The sequence below is a fragment of the Scylla paramamosain genome, chromosome 47 (genome assembly GCF_035594125.1).
Source record: "Scylla paramamosain isolate STU-SP2022 chromosome 47, ASM3559412v1, whole genome shotgun sequence".
NCBI classification, from domain to species: Eukaryota; Metazoa; Arthropoda; class Malacostraca; order Decapoda; family Portunidae; genus Scylla; species Scylla paramamosain.
The window spans coordinates 7191961-7217467 of record NC_087197.1 but is presented as its reverse complement, the minus strand read 5'-3'; the positions used below and the strand labels follow the sequence as shown (position 1 = coordinate 7217467).

The following is a 25507-nucleotide window of genomic DNA, read 5'->3' as shown; positions in this document are numbered from 1 at the left end:
CTCAAAGTTCACAGAATGATATATATCAGCAGACTGCTTGATGACTGCTACTGCTCAGTCTCATACCACACACATCGCTTCACTGCCACTTGTTGGTGTGCTTTAGAACTAGCATCAGAACTTTTTATGCCACCTCATACATAGCCACAGACTTAGCATCTCAGCAGCTGTGCTAGTCTTCATCTGCAATAAGTTCTCATACATAGCAAGTTTACATGTAACAGATTTGCATGCTATTGAACCTTTTCCCATATTCATATCTAATGAGCATTGTTGAAATTTAACCCTTCTTTACCAGTGAAATACCATATTAATTCACAGAAATCATTTTTGAAGAGCTGATGAATTACCCTTGTAAATCATGCTTAATTGACTATACACGGGGCTTCATTTTATGGGCTTGTATAATTTTTATGACTTGTAGTGACAAACTGACAAATTGGCATCTTATCACAAGTTGAATTTCAAGATGATGGTGGTGGTTTGTGGTGTGGGTAGTGATGCCATACAGTGTGTAACTGACACATGTTGTAGCATGTTTTCCTTATCTCTGTCCAACAGTGAGTCCAAGTGTGAAGTGATTCTTGAAATTGAGTGAAAAGAGGGTGAGAGAAAGAAGAAAGTCTTGTGCAGTGAAGCTGCAGAAGGAGGGGAGGCATGCAGTTAGCAAGATCAAAAGAGTAATTAGCATGAAAATAATGGTAGAAGATAGCAAGAGATGATCGAGAGGTTTAAGTTAGAGGAGAGGAGTTGATAAGACAAAAAAGCTTGATTCCACTCTGTCTAAAAGAGTGATATGAGTGGAAACCCCAATACATGCAAAGCATACTCCATACATGGACAGATAAGGCCCCTGTACAGAGTTAACAGCTGGGGGGGGGGGTTAGAAAACTGGCAGAGACACCTCAGAACATTTAACTTCATAGAATCTGTCTTAGCTAGAGATGAGATGTAAAGTTTTCAGATTAGATTATAAGTAAAGGAAAGATGAAGAATGTTCACTGTAGAAGAGGGGGACAGTTGAGTGTTATTAAAGAAGAGGAGATAGTTATCTGGAAGGTTATGTCAAGTTGATAGATGTAGGAATTGAATTTTTTGAGGCATTGAACAATACTAAGTTTGCTCTATCCCAATCAGAAATTTTAGAGAGATCAGAAGTCAGTTGTTCTGTGGCTTCCTTGGGTGAACTGTTTACTTCTGGAACGGTTGGAGGTGTATGAAAAGATGAGAAAAAGAGCAGGATGGTATCATCAGTGTAGGAGTGGATAGGACAAGAAGTTTGGTTTAGATCATTGCTGAAGGATTGGAAGAGATTGGGTGACAGAACAGAACCCTGAGGAACACCACTGTTAATAGATTTAGAAGAACAGTGACCATCTACCACATCAGCAATAGAATGGTCCGAAAGGAAACTTGGGAAGAAGTTATAGAGAAATAAGATAGAAACTGTAGGAAGCTAGTTTGGAAATCAAAGCTTTGTGCCAGACTCTTTCAATAGCTTTTGATATATCTAAGGCAACAGCAAAAGTTTCACCAAAATCTCTAAAATAGGATGATGAAGATTCAGTAAGCAAAGCCAAAATATCACCAGTAGAGCGGCCTCAATGGAACCTATAATGGCGATCAGATAGAAGGTTGTGAAGTGATAGATGTTTGAACATCTTCCAGTTGAGGATAGATTCAAAAACTTTAGATAGGCAGAAAATTAAAGCAATAGAATGGTTGCCCTTTTTTAGGAACAGGTTGAATGTAGGCAAACTTCCAACAAGAAGGAAAGATAGATGTTGATATACATATTTGATAGTTTGACTATTCAAGGTGCAAGTACAAAAAAAGAAAAAAAGATAAAGATAAAGAAAATGCCAGCCTTAGGGAAATAATAAACTGTCAGATAGGAGAAAAGAAAGAAACTAGCTAAAACAGTTGTTAAAAGTATTTAAAAGAAAAATTTGGTAAGAGACACTTTAAAAAAAAAGCATGTGGTAGTCTTTAGAGTGAAAGAAGACAAGATTATAGTGAATCAGGAGAGAGAGAGAGAAACATAAAAGAATCATCATAGCACCATTAGCAAAGGATATGACTGAAAAGGTAACAGACCCAGAAGATGAGATTGAAGAAGTAATAAGATTAGGTAAATAGGTGGAAGGTCAAAGCAGACCCATGAAGATAAAGTTCAGGTCCCAAGCTGCAACTAGGGGGACACTAAATGGATCCTGGAGACCGGGAAAAATAGAGAAGTTTAAGAATACAGGGATCAGAAAAGATATGAGTGAGGATGAAAGGGAAAAAAAACAAGTGAGTTGTGGAAGGAAGCAAATAAACAAAATAAATAAAAAATTTAAAAAGGTGAGGCAAGAATGGAGGAGGAAAGGAAATAGTTTTACTGGAAAGAAGCTGAAGAAGTGGTGGATTGCCAAGAAAGGAACTATGAAGAAGAATTAAAAATTACATACACAAAATGTAAATGGATTATGATCTGCATAGGTGGAATTAAATGATTACTTAAGGGAGGCTACACCAGATGTGATGGGAATCAGAGAAACAAAGTTGAGTGATGGCATTGACATCAACATTGGGAAAGAAAAATGCAATATGTGGAAAAACTAAAAGGAAAGAAAAACAAGGCAGAGGAGTGATGATACTAGTGAAAAGAGACTTTGTTGCAGATGAAATGACCTTTTGAAAGAGGATTAGCAGAAGTGATGAGTGAAAGTGGAGCAGAGAGGAGGAGGCAATAAGGATTTTGCTGTGGTGTACATTCTACTAAAGACAAGTTCTTGGAGAACAGAAGAATACCATAAAAGATTAAAGATACAAAAAAGTAGTGGAGTATTTGATGAGTACCAGTGATGATAACATGACATAATTTCTATTGTAAGAATGTAAATTGGGAAGATCAGCCAGTGGAGGGAAGTGAAAAGTTGGGAGGAGAATTGTTAAGGATGGCTATGAATAACTTGATGACACAGTGGGTGGACGAAAATACTAGGTTTAGAGGAGAAGGCACGCCCTCACAGTTGGACCTAATATTTACAAAGAAATCAAGAGTGATAGTGATAGTGGACAACAAGAGCCCAATAAGTAAAAATAATCATATAGTGGTAGAGTGTACAATGAAAGTGAGAAAAGGAATGAAGAAAGATGAAGGTATAATTATGGAGGGACAAATTTGGAAGGTTTAAGAAACTAATTTGAACATATAAACTGATGTGAGTTTGATAGAACAGTGGGAGTGGTAGAAAAGTGGAGAGTTGATAACTATATATGAAGATGTGAGGAGATTTGTGCCAAAGAAAAAAAGAGATGTTAGAAAGCAGGAGTGGTTTCATTGGCCTGGAATGAATGGAGAAAATGAAAAACACAAGAGAATTGGGAGATATACTAGAGGGTGAGAAATGGAATGACATGATCAAAGGAGTGACTAGTTATATGAGCCAGTTTGCTGATGATGCAAAGCTAATAAGAAAGATGGATAAGAAGGAGGACTGTGCCACTTAGCAAGAAGATCTGAATGTAATTTGGGAGTGGAGTCAAAGATGAGAAATGGAATTTGACAAAAAAATGTGGGATACTAAAGTTTGGACATGGTAGCAAAAGACCCAAGTATTGTTACACAGTTGGAAAAGAGTTCATCGGAGTGAGGAGGAAGGAGAAAGACCTTGGAGTCATCATTACTAACAAAATGTCACCAGAGAAACATCTCAGTAGAATAACAGACAAGACCTACAATATGCTGAGTAGTATAAAACTGCTTTTAATTACCTGGATGAGGATATGATGAGGAAATTGATTGTGATCAGAATGAGACCATAATTGGAATATGCTGCAGTGTTATGGTCTCCATGTACTAAGAGAGAAATTGGAACAAATACAGAGAGCTACAACAAAAATACCTCCTGCCTTCAACCGTATATAATATGTCATATGAGGAGAGATTGATGAAATTAAATCTCCTCACTTTGGAAGAGAGAAGAAAGAGAAATCTGATTGCAATGTACAAGATCATGTCAAGAGTTGAGAAATTAGATTGTGGGGACCTGGTGGTGAGAGATTACAGAAGTGTAAAAGGACATGACCTGAAGGTGAAGAAGGGAATGTGCAGAATGGATATAAAAAGAACAGATTTCCACAACAAATTGTTGGAGTTTGGAATGAATTGGAAAGAGACAGTACATACTAGGACAATACACAATTTTAAAGATACTGGATAACAGTAAATATCGAGACAGGACAGCAAGAGCATAGACTCCTCCTCCCATAAACCACAGCTAGGTAAATACATACATGCATGCATGCACGCATGCACACACACACACACACACACACACACACACACACACACACACACACACACACACACACACACACACACACACACACACACACACACACACACACACACACACACACACACAGAAAATATGGAGGAGAAAGGGCCTATGAGAGATATAAAAGTGCAAGAAATGAATGTACAAAGAAGGGAAGTGAAGCAGAAATTGATTATCAAAAGGATATAATAAACAAATATAAAGACAAACCCAAGCTATTCTATAGTTATATTAAAAGCAAGACTAAAGTGAGATAAAATGCTGTGTCTTGAAAGATGAAGGAAAAAAAATCATACTGAAAAGAAATATGTTAGATACTAAATAAGAAATTCTAATCAGTATTCACAAATGAAAAAGCATTTCTGGAAGAGCAAAATAGAGATCCAGAAAAGAAACATTGGATAACTTAGTAATAAGTTGTGAAGAAATAGAATCAGAGATGGAAGCATTGGACAAAAACAATGCTATGGGTCCTGATGGCATTTCCTGCTGGGTATTGAATGAATGTGCAAAAGAATTAAGTAAGCCATAAACCAATCAGTGTAAGATTCCCTAAAGCAGGGGAAGCTGCCAGAAAGTTGGAAATGAGCAGACATAGTACTGCTGTTTAAGAAAGGAAACAGAGAATCTTCTCAACTATAGGCTTGTTTCTTTAACAAGTGTAGTATGCAAAGTCATGGAAGGAATTGTAAGGAAGAACTGGATAGATCACATAGAAGGTAACAAACTATTATCAGATAAACAATTAGGTTTTGGAAAAGGAAGATCCTGTGTATCAGACTTGTTAAGCTATTACACCAAAATAAAAAAATAAAAAAAATGCAAGAAAGAGATGGGTGGGTAGATAGTATTTACCTGGATTAAAAAAAAAAAGCCTTTGACAGAGCTCCTCATCAGAGGCTTATCAGGAAGTTAGAAATCTATGGAGGTGTTCAAAGAAATAAATCAAAACGGATTGAAATTTTTTTAAAAGAAAGAAAAATGAGAACAACATTGAGAGGGAAATACTCTACTTGGAAGGATGTAACTAGTGGAGTTCTGCAAGGCTCTGTATTAGCACCAGTTATGTTCCTGATTTATGTAACTGATATGCCTGAAGTAATTAGAGAATGGAGCTACATGAACATGTTTGTTGAAGATGCCAAAATTCAAAGAACTGTAAAAAATTAAGACTGCTCTAGAGAGCTGCAAGATGACCTAAATAATTTGACTGAATGGAGCTATAAATGGCAGGTAGAATTTAATGCAAATAATTATCATGCCTTGAATTTTGGAAGAAACAAGTCACGACCAGAATGGTAGAGAATATACACTTAAAAAAAACATATTTCCAAACTGGAGAAAGTCCAAAAGGCAGCATCAAGAATGGTACCATCCCTTAGAGGGTTAAGCTATGAAGAAAGATTAGAAAAGTTGAATTTATCCAAATAAGACGATAGAAGAATAAGAGGTGATATGATCATGATGTATAAATGCTTGATGGAAAAAGAAAAGATTGACTTAGCAAATTTGTTTACAAAAGGAAATTAAATATTAAGAGAACATAAAATGAAACAAAAAATAAAAGGAGACAAAGACATACAAAAATATAGTTTTCCAAATAGAGCAATAGATTATGGAATTCACTGCCAGAAGAGGTAGTGTATGCAAACAGTATACATAAATTTAAAGAAAAAATATGATGAATGGTTACTAAAAGATGGGACATTATGAGGATGACTCAATCTTGTAAAAAATACAGATAGGTAAATACACACATACACATGATGAGAGTGATTATTAGAAAAGTCTTCTCGTTGGAAGGAAGTTATCTGTGGGGTCCCACAAGGATCATTATTGGATTGGTCTCTATCATGTTTACAATATATATTAATGATATGGATGAGGGAATTAGTAGTTAAATGAGTCTCTGCTGATGATAATAAGCTATTAAGAAGAATGGGTAAAGAGCACAATTGTGAAATGTTGACCTTGATAAAATTTGAGAATGGAGCTGCAAATGGAAATTGGAATTCAAGAAATACAGTGTAATGGAGTTTGGAAAGAGTAAGCAGAGGATTTCAGGGCAATATAAACTTGGAGGAGAAATAATAAAGAAATCAAAGTCAGAAAGAGATCTGGGAGTATTTGTAGCAGATAACATGCCATCAGAGAAACACAAATAAAAATGTAAAAGAGATTTACAAAACTTTTGAAAAATATAAGAATGGCATTTACCCACATGGAAATGAAAAGAAATGGTAAAGAAATTGACACTAGTCACTCTGATAAGGCCAAGACTGGAATATGCAGCAGCAGTGTGGTCACCAAGCACAAAAAGGAACATCAAGGAGCTTGAAAGGGTTCAAAGACCAGCAACAAATTAGCTCCAAGCTTATTGGAAATATCATATGAGGAGAAGCTATCAAAACTGGAATTGACAACCCTGAAATAAAGAAGGGAAAGAGGAGACTTGATTGCAATTTATAGAATCATGAAGAATATAGTGTTCTGATAGAGATAGACCTAAAAATAGAGAGGACCTTGATAAAGAAGACCTAATAACGTGGGACATGAAAGATACAAGAGGACATGGAAGAAAGATGAAAAAAAAGAAAAATTGTTACAGAAAGAATATGAAAATGAACAGCTTTCAAAATCTTTATCTTTATCTCTTCCTTCAGTAATTGTGCATCATCTGCAGACAAGCTCATGTAGTTGGTTATCCCTGTCCACCATGTCATTTTTATATAAAGCAAACACGACTGGTGCTGGAACAAATCCCTTGGGGAACTGCTAAATACTGTGCCCTATTTTGTTGTCTGATTTTTAATAACTTTTCTCTCTCTCTCTCTCTCTCTCTCTCTCTCTCTCTCTCTCTCTCTCTCTCTCTCTCTCTCTCTCTCTCTCTCTCTCTCTCTCTCTCTCTCTCTCTCTCCATCCATTTTAAGAGTCCATCCTTTAATCCAATATTCTAGATTTTCAAAATCAGCCTCTGGTGAGGCACGATTTGTTTGTTTGTTTATTAATTTCTCTCTCTCTCTCTCTCTCTCTCTCTCTCTCTCTCTCTCTCTCTCTCTCTCTCTCTCTCTCTCTCTCTCTCTCTCTCTCTCTCTCTCTCTCTCTCTCTCTCTCTCTCTCTCTCTCTCTCTCTCTGTCCAACAATCTCTTTTATCATGTCTAAGTAGAAACATACAAGTTAGTAGCACATGATTTAGTCTCCTTTAAGGGCTCCATTTATTTGTTCTTTGTTGGTCTTTGATAGATTTAACAACTACACTTGTTAGTGATACTAGTCTATAATTTGGTGGCTCTTTCTTATCACATCTTGTATGCATTGGTATATCTTCTCTTTTCCAATCCTGAGAAACCTTACTATCTCTGAGGGAGGTTACAATAATACAATTTATTTTCTCTGTAAATTGATCATTGCATTTCTTCAATAACTCCCCAAAAATTTTATATGGGTCTTATACCTTTACCTCATCCAGTTTCTTCATTATATTTTTTGTTCATCTACCTATATTCTGGTCAACACCTTATCTTTTTCTATACCATTTGGTTTTACAAACTTCCTTTCTCTTATAAAAAAAAAGAACAGTTTGGAAACTTACATTTATCTTGCCTGCCATAGCCATTAAATCCTCATAAATTGTTCTCTTTACTTTTTATTTGTTTTCTCATTGCAAGAAACTATGAATTATTATGACATCAATGTTTTCAGCTTTAATGCAAGTAACAAAGTCCACATGGTTTCTCATCATTGATGGAGCTCCATTATTGTACACAGCAAAGCAATTCTTCTAGTCTACATCATATTTCTTGAAAAAAAAAAATTGAAACCATGTTAAAGATGTCTTACTTACTAGTGGTACTTTACAAGGTATTGCAGAGATAAATTCTTCCAAAATGTCATCTTCTTCTTTGTACTTTACAAAAACCACCGGTTCTGGATCACCTGCAATGTCCACGGATTCATCAGTTTGCAGAGAAAATTTTCTTGCTTTTTTTCAGTACCATAATGAACTCAAACTAAATACATTCTGAAATAAGATCAATTCTACATTTTAGTAGTATTGATTCAATTTTGTTGACAATATCTGCTTTAACAAGAGTCTTCATCGTTGCTGTTGCTGCTGAATTCATCAGCTTCTCTCCAATGTTATGTTTCTCTCTCTCTCTCTCTCTCTCTCTCTCTCTCTCTCTCTCTCTCTCTCTCTCTCTCTCTCTCTCTCTCTCTCTCTCTCTCTCTCTCTCTCTCTCTCTCTCTCTCTCTCTCTCTCTCATTAATGTCACTGCAAAGGATGCCAAGGAAGCTTTTCTCCAGAGGAAAAACTGAACTATAGGGAGCATCTATCCAACTTCATTTAACTTTTTTTTTTTTTATCTTTCGAGTAACTCAGTTGGGTTTCAAGAAATTTTGGATGGACTGTTTGCAAATGATGCTTCAACTTATTTTCCTTCATAGATTCATTGGTAAAGACTTGCAGGTACTAAATGTACTGAGGATGTACATTCCCAGGTTGTTATCTCATCTCAAGGCAGAAACAGACAGGCAGAGGTAGAGACAGACAGACTTATCAGACAGAAGCAAAGAGGGCCTTTAGGTGTGTGTGGGAGGGGGAAGGCATGTATGAGTTATTATAATAAACAGAAATAAGTGTGTGAGGTAGTGAAGGCCTTTTGAGTGCTTAGGTCGCAGCATTGCAGACACAACTGAACTCTCATTCAGGCTCTTGCTGATTGCTCAGTGATCAGAAACAAATATTATACATGAAAGCTGCTCACACTACAGATGGTATTACACTAATATTGGTGCTGTATTACCGTGTTTCTTTTGTTAGTAAGCATCCTGTAGAATCTTTACACTGTCCTACTGGAGTATAACAGCTACATTACTCAAAATCATTATGTGAACAGCTGTGAATTATTAATCAATTCATTTATTTATTTGTTTATTTATTATTTATTTATTTATTTATTTATATATTTATTTATTTATTTTATTTATCTATTTTATTTATTTATTATTTCTTTTTCTTTTTTTTTCTTTATACCTTCCCATGACCCTCAGAAAAACCCTTGCAATCCTCATTTGGGTTGTGACTATGGGTTTGGGAACCACTGTTCTAAGCTATATAAAGTCTGCTTTGCTATAATTAAACCTTCTGCTTTTGTCTTTTGTTTTCTATTTCCTTTTCATCCTTTACTTTAGATTCAGTTTCAACATGATCTCTCTTCTAAGGGACACTCTCTAACTTGACATCTTCAGTATATTCTGGTTCTTTATTAAATAGTTGATCAAGTGTAGCTGGTGCCCCTTCATCTTCAAATCATGTGCTTTCCTTTACCTATTGTGTCAATGAATCCATTGTCAATTTCAACAAAATATTTCTCCAAGACTTTTCTTCCTTTTGTATATCATGCCTCCCAGCACTTTATCATAGTTAAAATCCCTCAACACTAGTGTATTTTCTTTCTGTTATTAATAACCCCTCTAAACATATATATATGTATCCATTATAATTTTTTCTTATAATACTCTTAGCTCCAACAATTGGTGTTCACTGACACATACCATTTTGTAAATTCTCTTTTTCCTCTCCTTTCTGGATTCTTGCCAGACACCTGCCATATGCAGCAAAAGTGTATGTACTATTTCATTCTTCTTTACGAAGAACTTTTTTCTCTTCCTTTTGTCTGTGTTGTATTTCTCTTCCATGTGCTGTAATTATCTCTCCCAATATTTATTGCCTCCACTATATCACATTATTTAGTTTTGACTAGGTCCACAATATTAGGCTTCTTCCATCAGTGCTGATGTGATAGCATTTATATTTCTATATGTTATACTCCAATTTTCATCTCCCCCTTTTGCTCCTGTCTATTTTCTTTTATATGTTTGTACTGCTTCTATGGTCTCATGTCCATAACATTCCAGTAAGTCTCTCTCTCTCTCTCTCTCTCTCTCTCTCTCTCTCTCTCTCTCTCTCTCTCTCTCTCTCTCTCTCTCTCTCTCTCTCTCTCTCTCTCTCTCTCTCTCTCTCTCTCTCTCTCTCTCTCTCTCTCTCTCTCTCTCAAAGCCTTGGTTCTTAGTTTGTTTAGTTCAGCTCTCTTGTTCATTTAGGTTTCTTATCCAGACAAATTTTTCCTGTCCTTAGTTAGGTCCAGTTTCTATGCTCTGTGCCAGGATATTTTGTATTTTCTTAGCTTCACATAAGAACCTGGACTAATCCTAATCAATGTTTTCCAATTTTTATGTATTTTCCAGTTCTGTGGATTTCTGTTGCATTCACTTTATTTTTTCCTTTTTTCTTGTACTTGCCTCACAGTGTGTGTGTGTGTGTTTACACTTACCCAGCTGTATTGTACACGGCATGAACCAAAGCTCATTTTGTCCTGTCTCCATAACAATATTTATCCAGTTTCTCTTTAAAAATGTGTACACCATTTGCCACAACCACCTCTTCCTTCAAATCATTCCAGACTTCAATAGTTCTATACAGGAAGCTGTATTTCTTGATGTTGCTTAAACATCCACTCATCTTTATTTTCTTCCCATGCCCCATCATCTGTCTCTCTCCCTCCATCTGTGGTACCAAGTCATTTTTGTCTATTCTTTCTATATTGTTTACTAATTTGTACATTGTTATTAGGTCTCTGCTTTCTCTTCTCTCTTGTAGTGTTAGTAAACCCATCTCTTCAGGTCTTTCTTCATAGCTAAAGTTTTTAAATTCTTGTACCATCTTTGTCACTATCGTCTGTATTCTTTCCAATTTCCATGTATCTTTTTTTCTGTGTGGAGCCCAAACTACTGCTGCATATTCCAATTTAGGACGTATCATGCTTGTTATAATTTTCTTTGTAATTTCTTTATCTAAATAGTTAAATGCCACATTAATATTTGTTAACAAGCTCAATGTAGAGCCGAATATCCCGTTTGTCTCTTTCAGGTGATACTGTGTTCTGAATCATTACTCACAAATCTTTTTCTTATTACTTTTGGTTATTATTTCTCCTCCCATTTTATACTTCCATGAAGGTCTTTTTACTTTTTCCTATTTCCAACATGTGGCATTTTCTGGCATTAAATTCTAGTTTCTATTTTTGGCTCCATGCATGTATCTTGTCAATATCCTTTTGTTACTCCTTGCAGTCATTTTCATCCTTTATTATTTTCATTATTTTTGCATCATCAGGAAGCAGGCTTATATAACTATTTAGATCCTCTGTCATATCATTTACATATATTTCAAAACATAATAGGTGCCAACACAGATCCATATGATATCCCACTTGCCATTTTGCACCAACTTGAATTAGTACCTCTGATTACTGTTCTCGTTTCCCTCCCTTGTAAATAATCCTCCATCCATCTTAATGTTGCTCCCTTTAGTTCTCCTCCATTCTCTAGCTTCCACTTAAGGCTTTTGTGGAGAACTTTATCAAAATGCTTTTTTAAGATCCAGGTATACCACATCAACCCATCTGTGCCTCTCTTGCACTCCATCTATTACTCTTGTATAGAAGCACAGTAGATTTGTGACACAGGATAACCCTTTCCTGAATCCAAATTGCTTTTCTGTAATTATCTTCTCATCTTCTAGATATTCCACTTATCTATCTTTAATTACTATTTCACAAAGCTTGCTTACAATACTTGTTAGTGACACTGGCCTTTAATTTAATGGTTACATTTTACTTTTCCCTTTGTATATTGACACTATGTTACCTCTTTTCCATTCCCTTGGTACTTTTCCTTCTCTCAATGAGCTATTAATTATATCCCATATGGGTTCTTCCATTTGTTCTCTGAGGTGTTGATTATATTCCATATGGGTTCTTCCATTTGTTCTCTGCATTCTTTTAATATCCATCCATTTACTTGATCTGGTCCCATACCTCATCTAACATCCAGCTCTTCCAGCAGTTTCTTGATTTCTTGTCTCTTCTTGTTTCTCCCATATTCCCTCATTCTGTGATACCACTTTCAGTGCCACAAATTCAGTTTCCTTTGCAAACACAGATTGAAAACTCTCATTCATTAGTTGACTCATCTCCTCAGTAGTTTCATGAATTCTTCCTTCCCTTTTTAACTTGTTTATGCCATCCTTATGTTTCATTTTCCCATTTACATATCTGAAGAAGAGTTTGGGTTCTTGCATTTTCTTACTATGTCAATTTCAAGGTTTCTTTCTTCTCTTTTTATTATACTATATTCACCCCTTGCCTTTCTGTAGCCTTTAGCTTTTCTGTTCAGTTGTCTCATAATTTTCTTCCATGACCTGATGACCTGTCTTTTTTATATATACACACCTGGCATTATACCATTCACGTTTCCCAATTTTCCCTTTATAACTTGGCACAAACTGTTGTGCTCCTTCTCTTTACTTGCTCAAAAATATCTCATAATTTTTCTTGTACTTCTTTACCTTCAAATAGCTCATTCCAGTTAATTTTTCTATAAAATTTATTAAGTTCTGCAAAGTTTGCCTTAGCATAGTTCTGTCTCCCACTTCTGTATTGTTTTTTCCTATGCAATACTTTTTTCCTCCTGTGGTACTCATTCTATTATCACATGATTGCTTCTTCCCATTGGATTCAGACAATGTATACTTGGTCTATTTTCTTGGATTTTTGTAAACACTAAGTCCAACTGTGATGGTTCTTCTTCTCTGCATCTTGTAGGCTCATTCACCCACTGTCTCATTGTATTCACCATCATGGTTTACATTAGTTCTTCACTTCATGACCCGACATTTTCTTTCACTTCCAGTGCCTCCCAATTATTTCCTTTAGTGATGAAGTCGACTACTAAGAGTAATTTGTTATTTTTCCTTATCATTTCTTCTATACTATTTCTTGCTTTTAGGTGCATACTTTCAAATTTATTGGTCTCCCATGCATTACTTTTTGGTGGTATGTATATCACAATGATTTTCCTTTTTCCACATCCTTTCATCTTAATCACAACACTCAATGTTTCTGCCATTCCATCACCATATTCCACTTGCTCAACAACAATATCCTCTTTTACCAATATCATCACTCCTCCTCCTTTTCCTTTCCTATCTTTCCTCCATGTCCTATATTCTTCCTTTCCAAATCCTAACTTTATTTCCTCTTTTAGTTTGGTTTCTGCTAAACATACCACATCTGGTTTATTATTCTTTAAGTAGTCTGTAAGTTCTAATAGGCTCAACACCAAACTGTCTACATTAGTTTACATAATCTTTAAATTTCTGCTTGGTGATCTTCTGTGACATCTCTGTGCCACCATTTCCTCAATTTTATGTCCACAGCTTTCTAGGTGGATATTCTTGCTAGTTCCTGTGTTCTCACCTTGTTTTTTGACTGGCCCTCTACTTTCAGTTTCTTCAGTTTACTTCTTCATTCATGCCTCTTTTTATCCATGTTTCCTTCATTCCTTCTACTTTTGCAAGTTTTTATGTTCTTTGCAAGACACATTCCACTGCTGTTTGTGACATGAATCTTATTTTCATTGGTCTTGTTCCATTTTCATTGTACTTTCTGATCCTGTTAAGCTCTTCAATTTTTTTTTTTTTTTTTTTTATGTAGGAAGGATACTGGCCAAGGGCAACAAAAATCTAATAAAAAAAAATGGCCACTGAAATGCCAGTCCCTTAAAAGGGTCAAAGCAGTGGTCAAAAATTGGTGGATAAGTGTCTTGAAACCTCCCTCTTGAAGGAATTCAAGTCATAGGAAGGTGGAAATACAGAAGCAGGCAAGGAGTTCCAGAGTTTACCAGAGAAAGGGATGAATGATTGAGAATACTGGTTAACTCTTGCGTTAGAGAGGTGGACAGAATAGGAGTGAGAGAAAGAAGAAAGTCTTGTGCAGCGAGGCCGCGGGAGGAGGGGAGGCATGCAGTTAGCAAGATCAGAAGAGCAGTTGGCATGAAAATAGCGGTAGAAGACAGCTAGATATGCAACATTGCGGCGGTGAGAGAGGGGCTGAAGACAGTCAGTTACAGGAGAGGAGTTGATGAGACGAAAAGCTTTTGATTCCACCCTGTCTAGAACAGCAGTATGAGTGGAACCCCCCCAGACATGTGAAGCATACTCCATACATGGACGGATAAGGCCCTTGTACAGAGTTAGCAGCTGGGGGGGTGAGAAAAACTGGTGGAGACGTCTCAGAACACCTAACTTCATAGAAGCTGTTTTAGCTAGAGATGAGATGTGAAGTTTCCAGTTCAGATTATAAGTAAAGGACAGACCGAGGATGTTCAGTGTAGAAGAGGGGGACAGTTGAGTGTCATTGAAGAAGAGGGGATAGTTGTCTGGAAGATTGTGTCGAGTTGATAGATGGAGGAATTGAGTTTTTGAGGCATTGAACAATACCAAGTTTGCTCTGCCCCAATCAGAAATTTTAGAAAGATCAGAAGTCAGGCGTTCTGTGGCTTCCCTGCGTGATATGTTTACCTCCTGAAGGGTTGGACGTCTATGAAAATACGTGGAAAAGTGCAGGGTGGTATCATCAGCATAGGAGTGGATAGGACAAGAAGTTTGGTTTAGAAGATCATTAATGAATAATAAGAAGAGAGTGGGTGACAGGACAGAACCCTGAGGAACACCACTGTTAATAGATTTAGGAGAAGAACAGTGACCGTCTACCACAGCAGCAATAGAACGGTCAGAAAGGAAACTTGAGATGAAGTTACAGAGAGAAGGATAGAAACCGTAGGAGGGTAGTTTGGAAATCAAAGCTTTGTGCCAGACTCTATCAAAGGCTTTTGATATGTCCAAGGCAACAGCAAAAGTTTCACCAAAGTCTCTAAAAGAGGATGACCAAGACTCAGTAAGGAAAGCCAGAAGATCACCAGTAGAGCGGCCTTGACGGAACCCATACTGGCGATCAGATAGAAGGTTGTGAAGTGATAGATGTTTAAGAATCTTCCTGTTGAGGATAGATTCAAAAACTTTAGATAAGCAGGAAATTAAAGCAATAGGACGGTAGTTTGAGGGATTAGAGCGGTCACCCTTTTTAGGAACAGGTTGAATGTAGGCAAACTTCCAGCAAGAAGGAAAGGTAGATGTTGACAGACAGAGCTGAAAGAGTTTGACTAGGCAAGGTGCAAGCACGGAGGCACAGTTTCGGAGAACAATAGGAGGGACCCCATCAGGTCCATAAGCCTTCCGAGGGTTTAGGCCAGCGAGGGCATGGAAAACATCATTACGAAGAATTTTAATACGTGGCATGAAGTAGTCAGAGGGTGGAGGAGAGGGAGGAACAAGCCCAGAATTGTCCAAGGTAGAGTTTTTAGCAAAGGTTTGAGCAAAGAGTTCAGCTTTAGAAATAGATGTGATAGCAGTGGTGCCATCTGGTTGAAGTAGAGGAGGGAAAGAAGAAGAAGCAAAGTTATTGGAGATATTTTTGGCTAGATGCCAGAAATCATGAGGGGAGTTAGATCTTCAAAGGTTTTGACATTTTCTGTTAATGAAGGAGTTTTTGGCTAGTTGGAGAACAGACTTGGCATGGTTCCGGGCAGAAATATAAAGTGCATGAGATTCTGGTGAAGGAAGGCTTAAGTACCTTTTGTGGGCCACCTCTCTATCATGTATAGCACGAGAACAAGCTGTGTTAAACCAAGGTTTAGAAGGTTTAGGACGAGAAAAAGAGTGAGGAATGTACGCCTCCATGCCAGACACTATCACCTCTGTTATGCGCTCAGCACACAAAGACGGGTCTCTGACACGGAAGCAGTAGTCATTCCAAGGAAAATCAGCAAAATACCTCCTCAGGTCCCCCCAACTGGCAGAGGCAAAACACCAGAGGCACCTTCGCTTAGGGGGATCCTGAGGAGGGATTGGAGTGATAGGACAAGATAAAGATATGAGATTGTGATCGGAGGAGCCCAACGGAGAAGAAAGGGTGACAGCATAAGCAGAAGGATTAGAGGTCAGGAAAAGGTCAAGAATGTTGGGCGTATCTCCAAGACGGTCAGGAATACGAGTAGGGTGTTGCACCAATTGCTCTAGGTCATGGAGGATAGCAAAGTTGTAGGCTAGTTCACCAGGATGGTCAGTGAAGGGAGAGGAAAGCCAAAGCTGGTGGTGAACATTGAAGTCTCCAAGAATGGAGATCTCTGCAAAAGGGAAGAGGGTCAGAATGTGCTCCACTTTGGAAGTTAAGTAGTCAAAGAATTTCTTATAGTCAGAGGAGTTAGGAGAGAGGTATACAGCACAGATAAATTTAGTATGAGAATGACTCTGTAGTCGTAGCCAGATGGTGGAAAACTCGGAAGATTCAAGAGCGTGGGCACGAGAGCAGGTTAAGTCATTGCGCACATAAACGCAGCATCCAGCTTTGGATCGAAAATGAGGATAGAGAAAGTAGGAGGGAACAGAAAAGGGGCTACTGTCAGTTGCCTCAGACACCTGAGTTTCAGTGAGGAAAAGAAGATGAGGTTTAGAAGAGGAGAGGTGGTGTTCTACAGATTGAAAATTAGATCTTAGACCGCGAATGTTGCAGAAGTTAATGAAGAAAAAGTTGAGGGGGGTGTCAAGACACTTAGGGTCGTCGACGGAAAGGCAGTCCGACCTGGGGACATTTATGGTCCCCTCCCCAGATGGGGACTCCGAGGCTGGTGTAGGAGTCGCCATGATTTTAAAATTTTTTGAGTGAAGGGTGTGTGTGTTATTAGGTGCTTGTAGTTTTGTGTGGAGGAAGAGAGTTGTCTTTAGAGGGCAGGCTGTGACTACCCCCTTGTGTTGTGAGACACAAAGGGAAACGTTCAGTGAGGTCACAGCTGGGTTTAATGATAAGTTCACAGCACCCCCTGAACAGTGCTTTAGACCTCACTGGGAGTAATTATCGTTTCGGCAGGTGTCTACTGCCTCCTCCTGTCGAGGGGGTAATTTGTACAATTACCCCCTCTCCTTCTTCCACCACTTCTGCTATAATTTCCTTAGCCTTTTTCACTTCTTTCTCTCTAGCTATTTTCATGGATAGGTTCTTCTAATTGACCCCAATTACCACCACACACATCTCTCTCTATTGTTTCTCTCACAAGATTAGTTTTTCCCATTATTAGTTTAATTACTTGCTTTTCCATATCCTTATTTTGTTCCTGTTGCTGTTGCCTTATTATCTCCTCCATGTTCACCTTTTGTTGTTCTCTCTCTTCTTTCCAACTTTTGACTTCCTCTGTCACTAACTCCTTCACTTCTCCAACCCTAACCTCTCTCTCTTGCAAAGTTTTCTTTAACTCTTTATTCTCTTCCTTGAGTTTCTTAATTTCTTCACAATACTTCTTGTTTGAGTCCACTATTTTTGTCACCTCTTCTGTCAGTTCTTTGTTTTCTTTTTCTCTTTCTGTCTCCCTCTTTTTCATCTATTATATCACTGGATATCTTTTTTACATTATCACCACCCACTGCTCTTTCTTTCTTCCATGCCTTTATCATTGTTGTTAAGCTACATATTTCTTTTCATATTTTCACATTTTCTTTTTCAATTTTCCATATTCATGTGTGTGTGTGTGTGTGTGTGTGTAGCATCAAAAAGGTTGACTAAAATCCACTAGGCCAAAGTGCTCACTTATGAGCTAAATCGAAATGGGTCAGATTCTCATATTTACCTTGAAAGATCTGTTAAGGGTATAATTGCAGTGTCCACTCTTTTTTTTCTCATTACTGACAAGATATTACATTGTGCTGTGCAACTGGATGAAGTGATGAAAGCAAGGAGTTGATCATAAGATTAGTAATGCTTTATTTTCTGGTATTATTACTCAGGTTTTGGTCATAACATCTATAATTTGTATTTCAAATGCCTGATGGAAATATTCTTAATTTCATTTCTTGGCTTCTTGGACTCTCTTAAAAACACATGTGGATGCCATTCTATATATATTTTTATTGATTTAAAATCTTAAAGTGAAGGTTAGAAAAGAACACAGTATGGTGCACTGGAAGGTTGCTCCATATTTTCAGAAACCTTTTTCAACTTTCTGTAACAGGTTCTTAATGCCATTGCCAATAGGAATCATTACCATAAATTGTTAAATGTGAGTTGAAAAAAGATGTGTGATGCATCAGACACATGTCTGTTCATTTTAGAAGACCTGACACCCCAATAAAAGCTTCATCATAAGACTGTTGGTTATAAAACATTGAAGTGTTGATCAGTTTTCCTTGTTTCATTTTCACCTATAAAGCATCAAGTGATGTCACTTCCTTTTGTGTGCATGTTAGCTTGTACATTAATTATGGCTTTCCTCAGTGTAGTTTTAGTATCCATTTCATTAATGTGTAAAAAGACATACATTGGGGCTTCTTTTTTTAGAAGTTGTAAAGTCTACCATGTTTTAAATCAGGAGCATTTACACTTTTTATTATTATTGTGTGTGTGTGTGTGTGTGTGTGTGTGTGTGTGTGTGTGTGTGTGTGTGTGTGTGTGTGTGTGTGTGTGTGTGTATATATATATATATATATATATATATATATATATATATATATATATATATATATATATATATATATATATATATATATATATATATATATATATATATATATATATATATATATATATATATATATATATATATATATATATATATATATATATATATATATATATATATATATACTCGTATATATATATATATATATATATATATATATGAATTATTGACTAAGTCCCTCATAGTGACTGTTACAAACATGAGTAATAAGGAGTACTAGTAAATTTAGACTTTATTTTATTTATTTTTTATTCATCTATTTTATTTTTATTTGTGTACCTGTTTCATTGTGTATATATATTTATTTATTTATTTATTTGTTATTATTATTGTTTTCTATTTTATTTCATTTATTTTTTATTTATTTATTTATTTATTTACTTATTTATTTTTATTATTTATTTGTTTATTTATTACTTATTCATTTATTTTATTTTTATTTGTTTATTTATTTATTTTTTTTTTTTGACAGAGAGAGGCACATGATTTAATAGACTATTTGCAGGATGTTTGCAACATTTTCAGTCTGCTTTGGATTTTCATAATTATTGCAATCAGCCATCTCTCTCTTTGTTTAGCTGTATAAGAAAAAGACAGTTTCATCACACCATAGATGTAACTAATGTGACCTAAGCTTTGTATTTACAATTATTATGTGGAATGAATAATAGAGCTTTAATTATTGTCAGTGGATGTTTGGCCTATTTTACAAATATATTTCTCTCTTTTATTTGTGATGTGACTTTAATTATGTCAGTTTTCATTTGAATCCTATAAATACATAGATTAATTGGTTCCTGATGATGACCACATGAAGAGTACCTATTTGTGGTTTTTGGTATTATATGGAGGTCTTTAAGCTTCAAGCAAACAACTTGCAGCAAGATTGTCCCGACACAATGTATCTGGAATTCCATATTGTCATTAGTTTCCTAACATATGTATGTACTGAATGTTCTGTGTACTTACAAAGTTTACATGTTAAAGTAAAGGCCAGGAAGCATTGGTCTTTTGTGAATTAATATATTTTACATGAATTGTTATCTTCCTGCAGGTGGTGAAACAAAATGTGATTGAGATTATTGTGCCCATCTTGATTGCTGTGAAACATAAGCCAGAGGAGCAGCGATCACCACTCATGAAACATCTCCTTCTTTACTTGAAGGAGCTCATGAAGGATTATAAAAATGAGGTGAGTGCTTTTTTTTGACTGACTTGAGAATAGATTGTCATCTATTTTACTTCCCTCAACAATGGTCTATTCTTCATTATACATTCAACTTGAATTTTCAAACTACAAACCCTGATACTCTTTCACTGTGGTTTTATCTTGTTTTATCAGCCTTAAAAGTTATTAATGAAAGAGAGAATCCTTATCTAGTAACCCATCACTTCCTTGCAAGTGTCAAATTTGAATGGTGACTCATACCAATTGCTACCCATGAATAGTAGAATGTAAGAGCATCCTGTATTTAACTCCCTGGTTCATTATATATATATATATATATATATATATATATATATATATATATATATATATATATATATATATATATATATATATATATATATATATATATATATATATATATATATATATGTGTGTGTGTGTGTGTGTGTGTGTGTGCATATATATATATGTATATATATATATATATATATATATATATATATATATATATATATATATATATATATATATATATATATATATATATATATATATATATATATATATATATATATATATATATATGCACACACACACACACACACACACACACACACACACACACACACACACACACACACACACACACACACACATATATATATACATATATATATATATATATATATATATATATATATATATATATATATATATATATATATATATATATATATATATATATATATATATATATATATATATATATATATATATATATATATATATATATATGCACACACACACACACACACACACACACACACACACACACACACACACACACACACACACACACACACACACACACAGACACACACACACACAGTGGAACCTTGGTTACCAAATGTTTCCCTTTTCGAGCAACTTTGGTTTTCGAACAAAAATTTTAACTCATACTTGGTACCGTAATTTGATTTTTTAACAAAGTTTCTTCATTTCAAATATTACAAAACAGCAGAAGCTGCCATTTATTACTAATTCATAGTTTCTATAAATATATTCTTCATTTTTATATATTTGGAGGAGAGACATAGAGGGTATAAGACAGTAATTCAGTCTTTGAAATAAGTTAAATGTGATCCTTTTGAAGAATCCCGATGTAAACAAATAAGTTTTGGCACTCAGGAGTAATCCTGAGCCTTCTGCAGCTCTCTCTATAACCCACAATGTCATCACTACTGCACAACTGCATTTTCCCAGTAGGTTTTCCCAGCAGCAAGATGTCTAAGTGTTATGATCATCTTCATTTTGGCAGTGAGTGGGTTACTCCTCTCTGTGTCACTCTGTAAGGCTTTCCTCACTTGATTGGTGACAAAGAGAATGCCTGCATGGTCTGAAGAATATCCTTTGATGAGTTTTGTGTCACTAAGTTCATTCAATACATCTTTTCTGGAGAAAAAAATTTCTAAGCTGGATATATTCTGAAGCGGCCATCTTAGCAATGGGAGAGTTGGTCATTACCCGTCAAGACATGCTGGACAGGTGTCTGAGAACAGATTATTCTGTTTTACATTGATTCCTTTGGGGAAAATAGTTTCAATTTTTTAACATTTCGGATTTCAAACAGCATCCAGGAACAAATTAAGTTTGAAAACCGAGATTTCACTCATATATATATATATATATATATATATATATATATATATATATATATATATATATATATATATATATATATATATATATATATATATATATATATATATATATATATATATATATATATATATATATAGCAGTCAGAGGATGGAGGAGAGGGAGGAATAAGCTCTGAATCATCCATGGTAGAGTTTTTAGCAAAGGTTTGAGAGAAGAGATCAGCTTAGAAGTAGATGAGATGGCAGTGGTGCCATCAGGTTGGAATAAAGGAGGGAAAGATGAAGAAACAAAGTTATTGGAGATATTTTTGGCTAGGTGCCAAAAGTCACAAGGTGAGTTAGATCTTGAAAGGTTTTGACACATTTTATTAATGAAGGAGTTTTGGCTAATTGGAGAACAAACTTAGCATCATTCCTGACAGAAATATAAAGTCCATGAGATTCAGATGATGGAAGGCTCATGTACTTTTTGTGGGCCACCTCTCTTGTCATGTATAGCACGAGAACAAGCTGTGTTAAACGAAGGTTTGGTTTGGTTGAGAAAAAGAGTGAGAAATGTATGGCTCTGTGCCAGACACCATCACCTCTGTTATGCACTCAGCACCCAGAGATGGGTTTCTGACATGGAAGCAGTAGTCATTCTAATGAAAATCAGCATAATACCTCTTCAGGTCCCCCTACCTAGCAGAGGCAAAATGTCAGAGGCACCTCCACTTTAGAGAATCCTGAGGAGAGATTGGAGCAATAGGACAAGATGAGATTGTGATTGGAGGAGCCCAATGGAGATGATAGTGTAACCACACAAGCAGGAGGTTAGAGGATAGGAAAAGGTCAAGAATGTTGGGCATATCTCCAAAACAGTCAGGAATATGAGTAGGGTGTTGAACCAGTTGTTCTAGGTCGTGGAGGATAGCAAAGTTAAAGGCTATTTCACCACAATGGTCAGTGAAGGGAGAGGAAAGCCAGAGCTGGTGGTGAACATTGAAGTCTCTAAGAATGGAGATCTCCGCAAAAGGGAAGAGAGAACATACCCCACTTTGGAAGTTAAGTAGTCAAAGAATTTCTTACAGTCTGAGGAATTAGGTGAGAGGTATACAGCACAAATATTTTTATTTATTTTTTTTTTTTCATTTTTTTTTCTTTTTATGTAGGAAGGACACTGGCCAAGGGCAACAAAAATCCAATAAAAAAAATATGCCCACTGAAATGCCAGTCCCATAAAAGGGTTAAAGCAGTGGTCAAAAATTGGTGAATAAGTGTCTTGAAACCTCTTTCTTGAAGGAATTCAAGTCATAGGAAGGTGGAAATACAGAAGCAGGCAGGAAGTTCCAGAGTTTACCAGAGAAAGGGATGAATGATTGAGAATACTGGTTAACTCTTGCGTTAGAGAGGTGGACAGAATAGGGGTGAAAGAAAGAAGAAAGTCTTGTGCAGCGAGGCCGCAGAAGGAGGCGAGGCATGCAGTTAGCAAGATCAGAAGAGCAGTTAGCATGAAAATAGCGGTAGAAGACAGCTAGATATGCAACATCGTGGTGGTGAGAGAGAGGCTGAAGACAGTCAGTTACAGGAGAGGAGTTGATGAGACGAAAAGCTTTTGATTCCACCCTGTCTAGAAGAGCAGTATGAGTGGAACCCCCCAGACATGTGAAGCATACTCCATACATGGACGGATAAGGCCCTTGTACAGAGTTAGCAGCTGGGGGGGTGAGAAAAACTGGCGGAGACGTCTCAGAACGCCTAACTTCATAGAACCTGTTTTAGCTAGAGATGAGATGTGAAGTTTCCAGTTCAGATTATAAGTAAAGGACAGACCGAGGATGTTCAGTGTAGAAGAGGGGGACAGTTGAGTGTCATTGAAGAAGAGGGGATAGTTGTCTGGAAGATTGTGTCGAGTTGATAGATGGAGGAATTGAGTTTTTGATGTTTTCCATGCCCTCGCTGGCCTAAACCCTCAGAAGGCTTATGGACCTGATGGGGTCCCTCCTATTGTTCTCCGAAACTGTGCCTCCGTGCTTGCACCTTGCCTAGTCAAACTCTTTCAGCTCTGTCTGTCAACATCTACCTTTCCTTCTTGCTGGAAGTTTGCCTACATTCAACCTGTTCCTAAAAAGGGTAACCGCTCTAATCCCTCAAACTACCGTCCTATTGCTTTAATTTCCTGCTTATCTAAAGTTTTTGAATCTATCCTCAACAGGAAGATTCTTAAACATCTATCACTTCACAACCTTCTATCTGATCGCCAGTATGGGTTCCGTCAAGGCCGCTCTACTGGTGATCTTCTGGCTTTCCTTACTGAGTCTTGGTCATCCTCTTTTAGAGACTTTGGTGAAACTTTTGCTGTTGCCTTGGACATATCAAAAGCCTTTGATAGAGTCTGGCACAAAGCTTTGATTTCCAAACTACCCTCCTACGGTTTCTATCCTTCTCTCTGTAACTTCATCTCAAGTTTCCTTTCTGACCGTTCTATTGCTGCTGTGGTAGACGGTCACTGTTCTTCTCCTAAATCTATTAACAGTGGTGTTCCTCAGGGTTCTGTCCTGTCACCCACTCTCTTCTTATTATTCATTAATGATCTTCTAAACCAAACTTCTTGTCCTATCCACTCCTATGCTGATGATACCACCCTGCACTTTTCCACGTATTTTCATAGACGTCCAACCCTTCAGGAGGTAAACATATCACGCAGGGAAGCCACAGAACGCCTGACTTCTGATCTTTCTAAAATTTCTGATTGGGGCAGAGCAAACTTGGTATTGTTCAATGCCTCAAAAACTCAATTCCTCCATCTATCAACTCGACACAATCTTCCAGACAACTATCCCCTCTTCTTCAATGACACTCAACTGTCCCCCTCTTCTACACTGAACATCCTCGGTCTGTCCTTTACTTATAATCTGAACTGGAAACTTCACATCTCATCTCTAGCTAAAACAGCTTCTATGAAGTTAGGTGTTCTGAGACGTCTCCGCCAGTTTTTCTCACCCCCCCAGCTGCTAACTCTGTACAAGGGCCTTATCCGTCCATGTATGGAGTATGCTTCACATGTCTGGGGGGGTTCCACTCATACTGCTGTTCTAGACAGGGTGGAATCAAAAGCTTTTCGTCTCATCAACTCCTCTCCTCTAACTGACTGTCTTCAGCCTCTCTCTCACCGCCGCAATGTTGCATCTCTAGCTGTCTTCTACCGCTATTTTCATGCTAACTGCTCTTCTGATCTTGCTAACTGCATGCCTCCCCTCCTTCCGCGGCCTCGCTGCACAAGACTTTCTTCTTTCTCTCACTCCTATTCTGTCCACCTCTCTAACGCAAGAGTTAACCAGTATTCTCAATCATTCATCCCTTTCTCTGGTAAACTCTGGAACTCCTTGCCTGCTTCTGTATTTCCACCTTCCTATGACTTGAATTCCTTCAAGAGGGAGGTTTCAAGACACTTATCCACCAATTTTTGACCACTGCTTTGACCCTTTTAGGGACTGGCATTTCAGTGGGCATTTTTTTTTATTAGATTTTTGTTGCCCTTGGCCAGTATCCTTCTTACATAAAAAAAAAAAAAAAAAAAATACAGTGGTTGTTAAGTGCCACTTTTTAAAAATACATGGCAACTCACTACAGCTGTCACACCCCTCCCAATACTCAACAGTTGATGTCTTGACACCTAAATGGCAGGCCTTGTCAATCAATTGACTGCCAAAGTGCATCTTTTTTTGCTACGGAGAAGATGCCTTTCACATTCAGTAACAATGAGTATTCGGATATGATATTCATGTAATGATATTCGTGACGTGATATTCATTCTGTGATGAGAATACCTTGGCTGCAGCAGCAGAATAGAGATGCAGGTGGCCAGACAGAAGACACCCAGACAGAAGAGTGTTGT

General features: G+C 36.7%; 1 protein-coding gene across 8 annotated transcripts in view; it reads left to right on the top strand.

Annotated features, from left to right (window-relative positions):
* Positions 1-25507, top strand: part of LOC135095120 (condensin-2 complex subunit D3-like) — a 127473-nt gene that overhangs the window by 48035 nt on the left and 53931 nt on the right. For all 8 annotated transcript variants that reach the window (XM_063995872.1, XM_063995871.1, XM_063995870.1 and 5 more), the window contains exon 3: positions 19853-19990. In XM_063995872.1, the coding sequence (XP_063851942.1) occupies positions 19853-19990 (138 nt within the window). The remainder of the gene's footprint in view (positions 1-19852; positions 19991-25507) is intronic.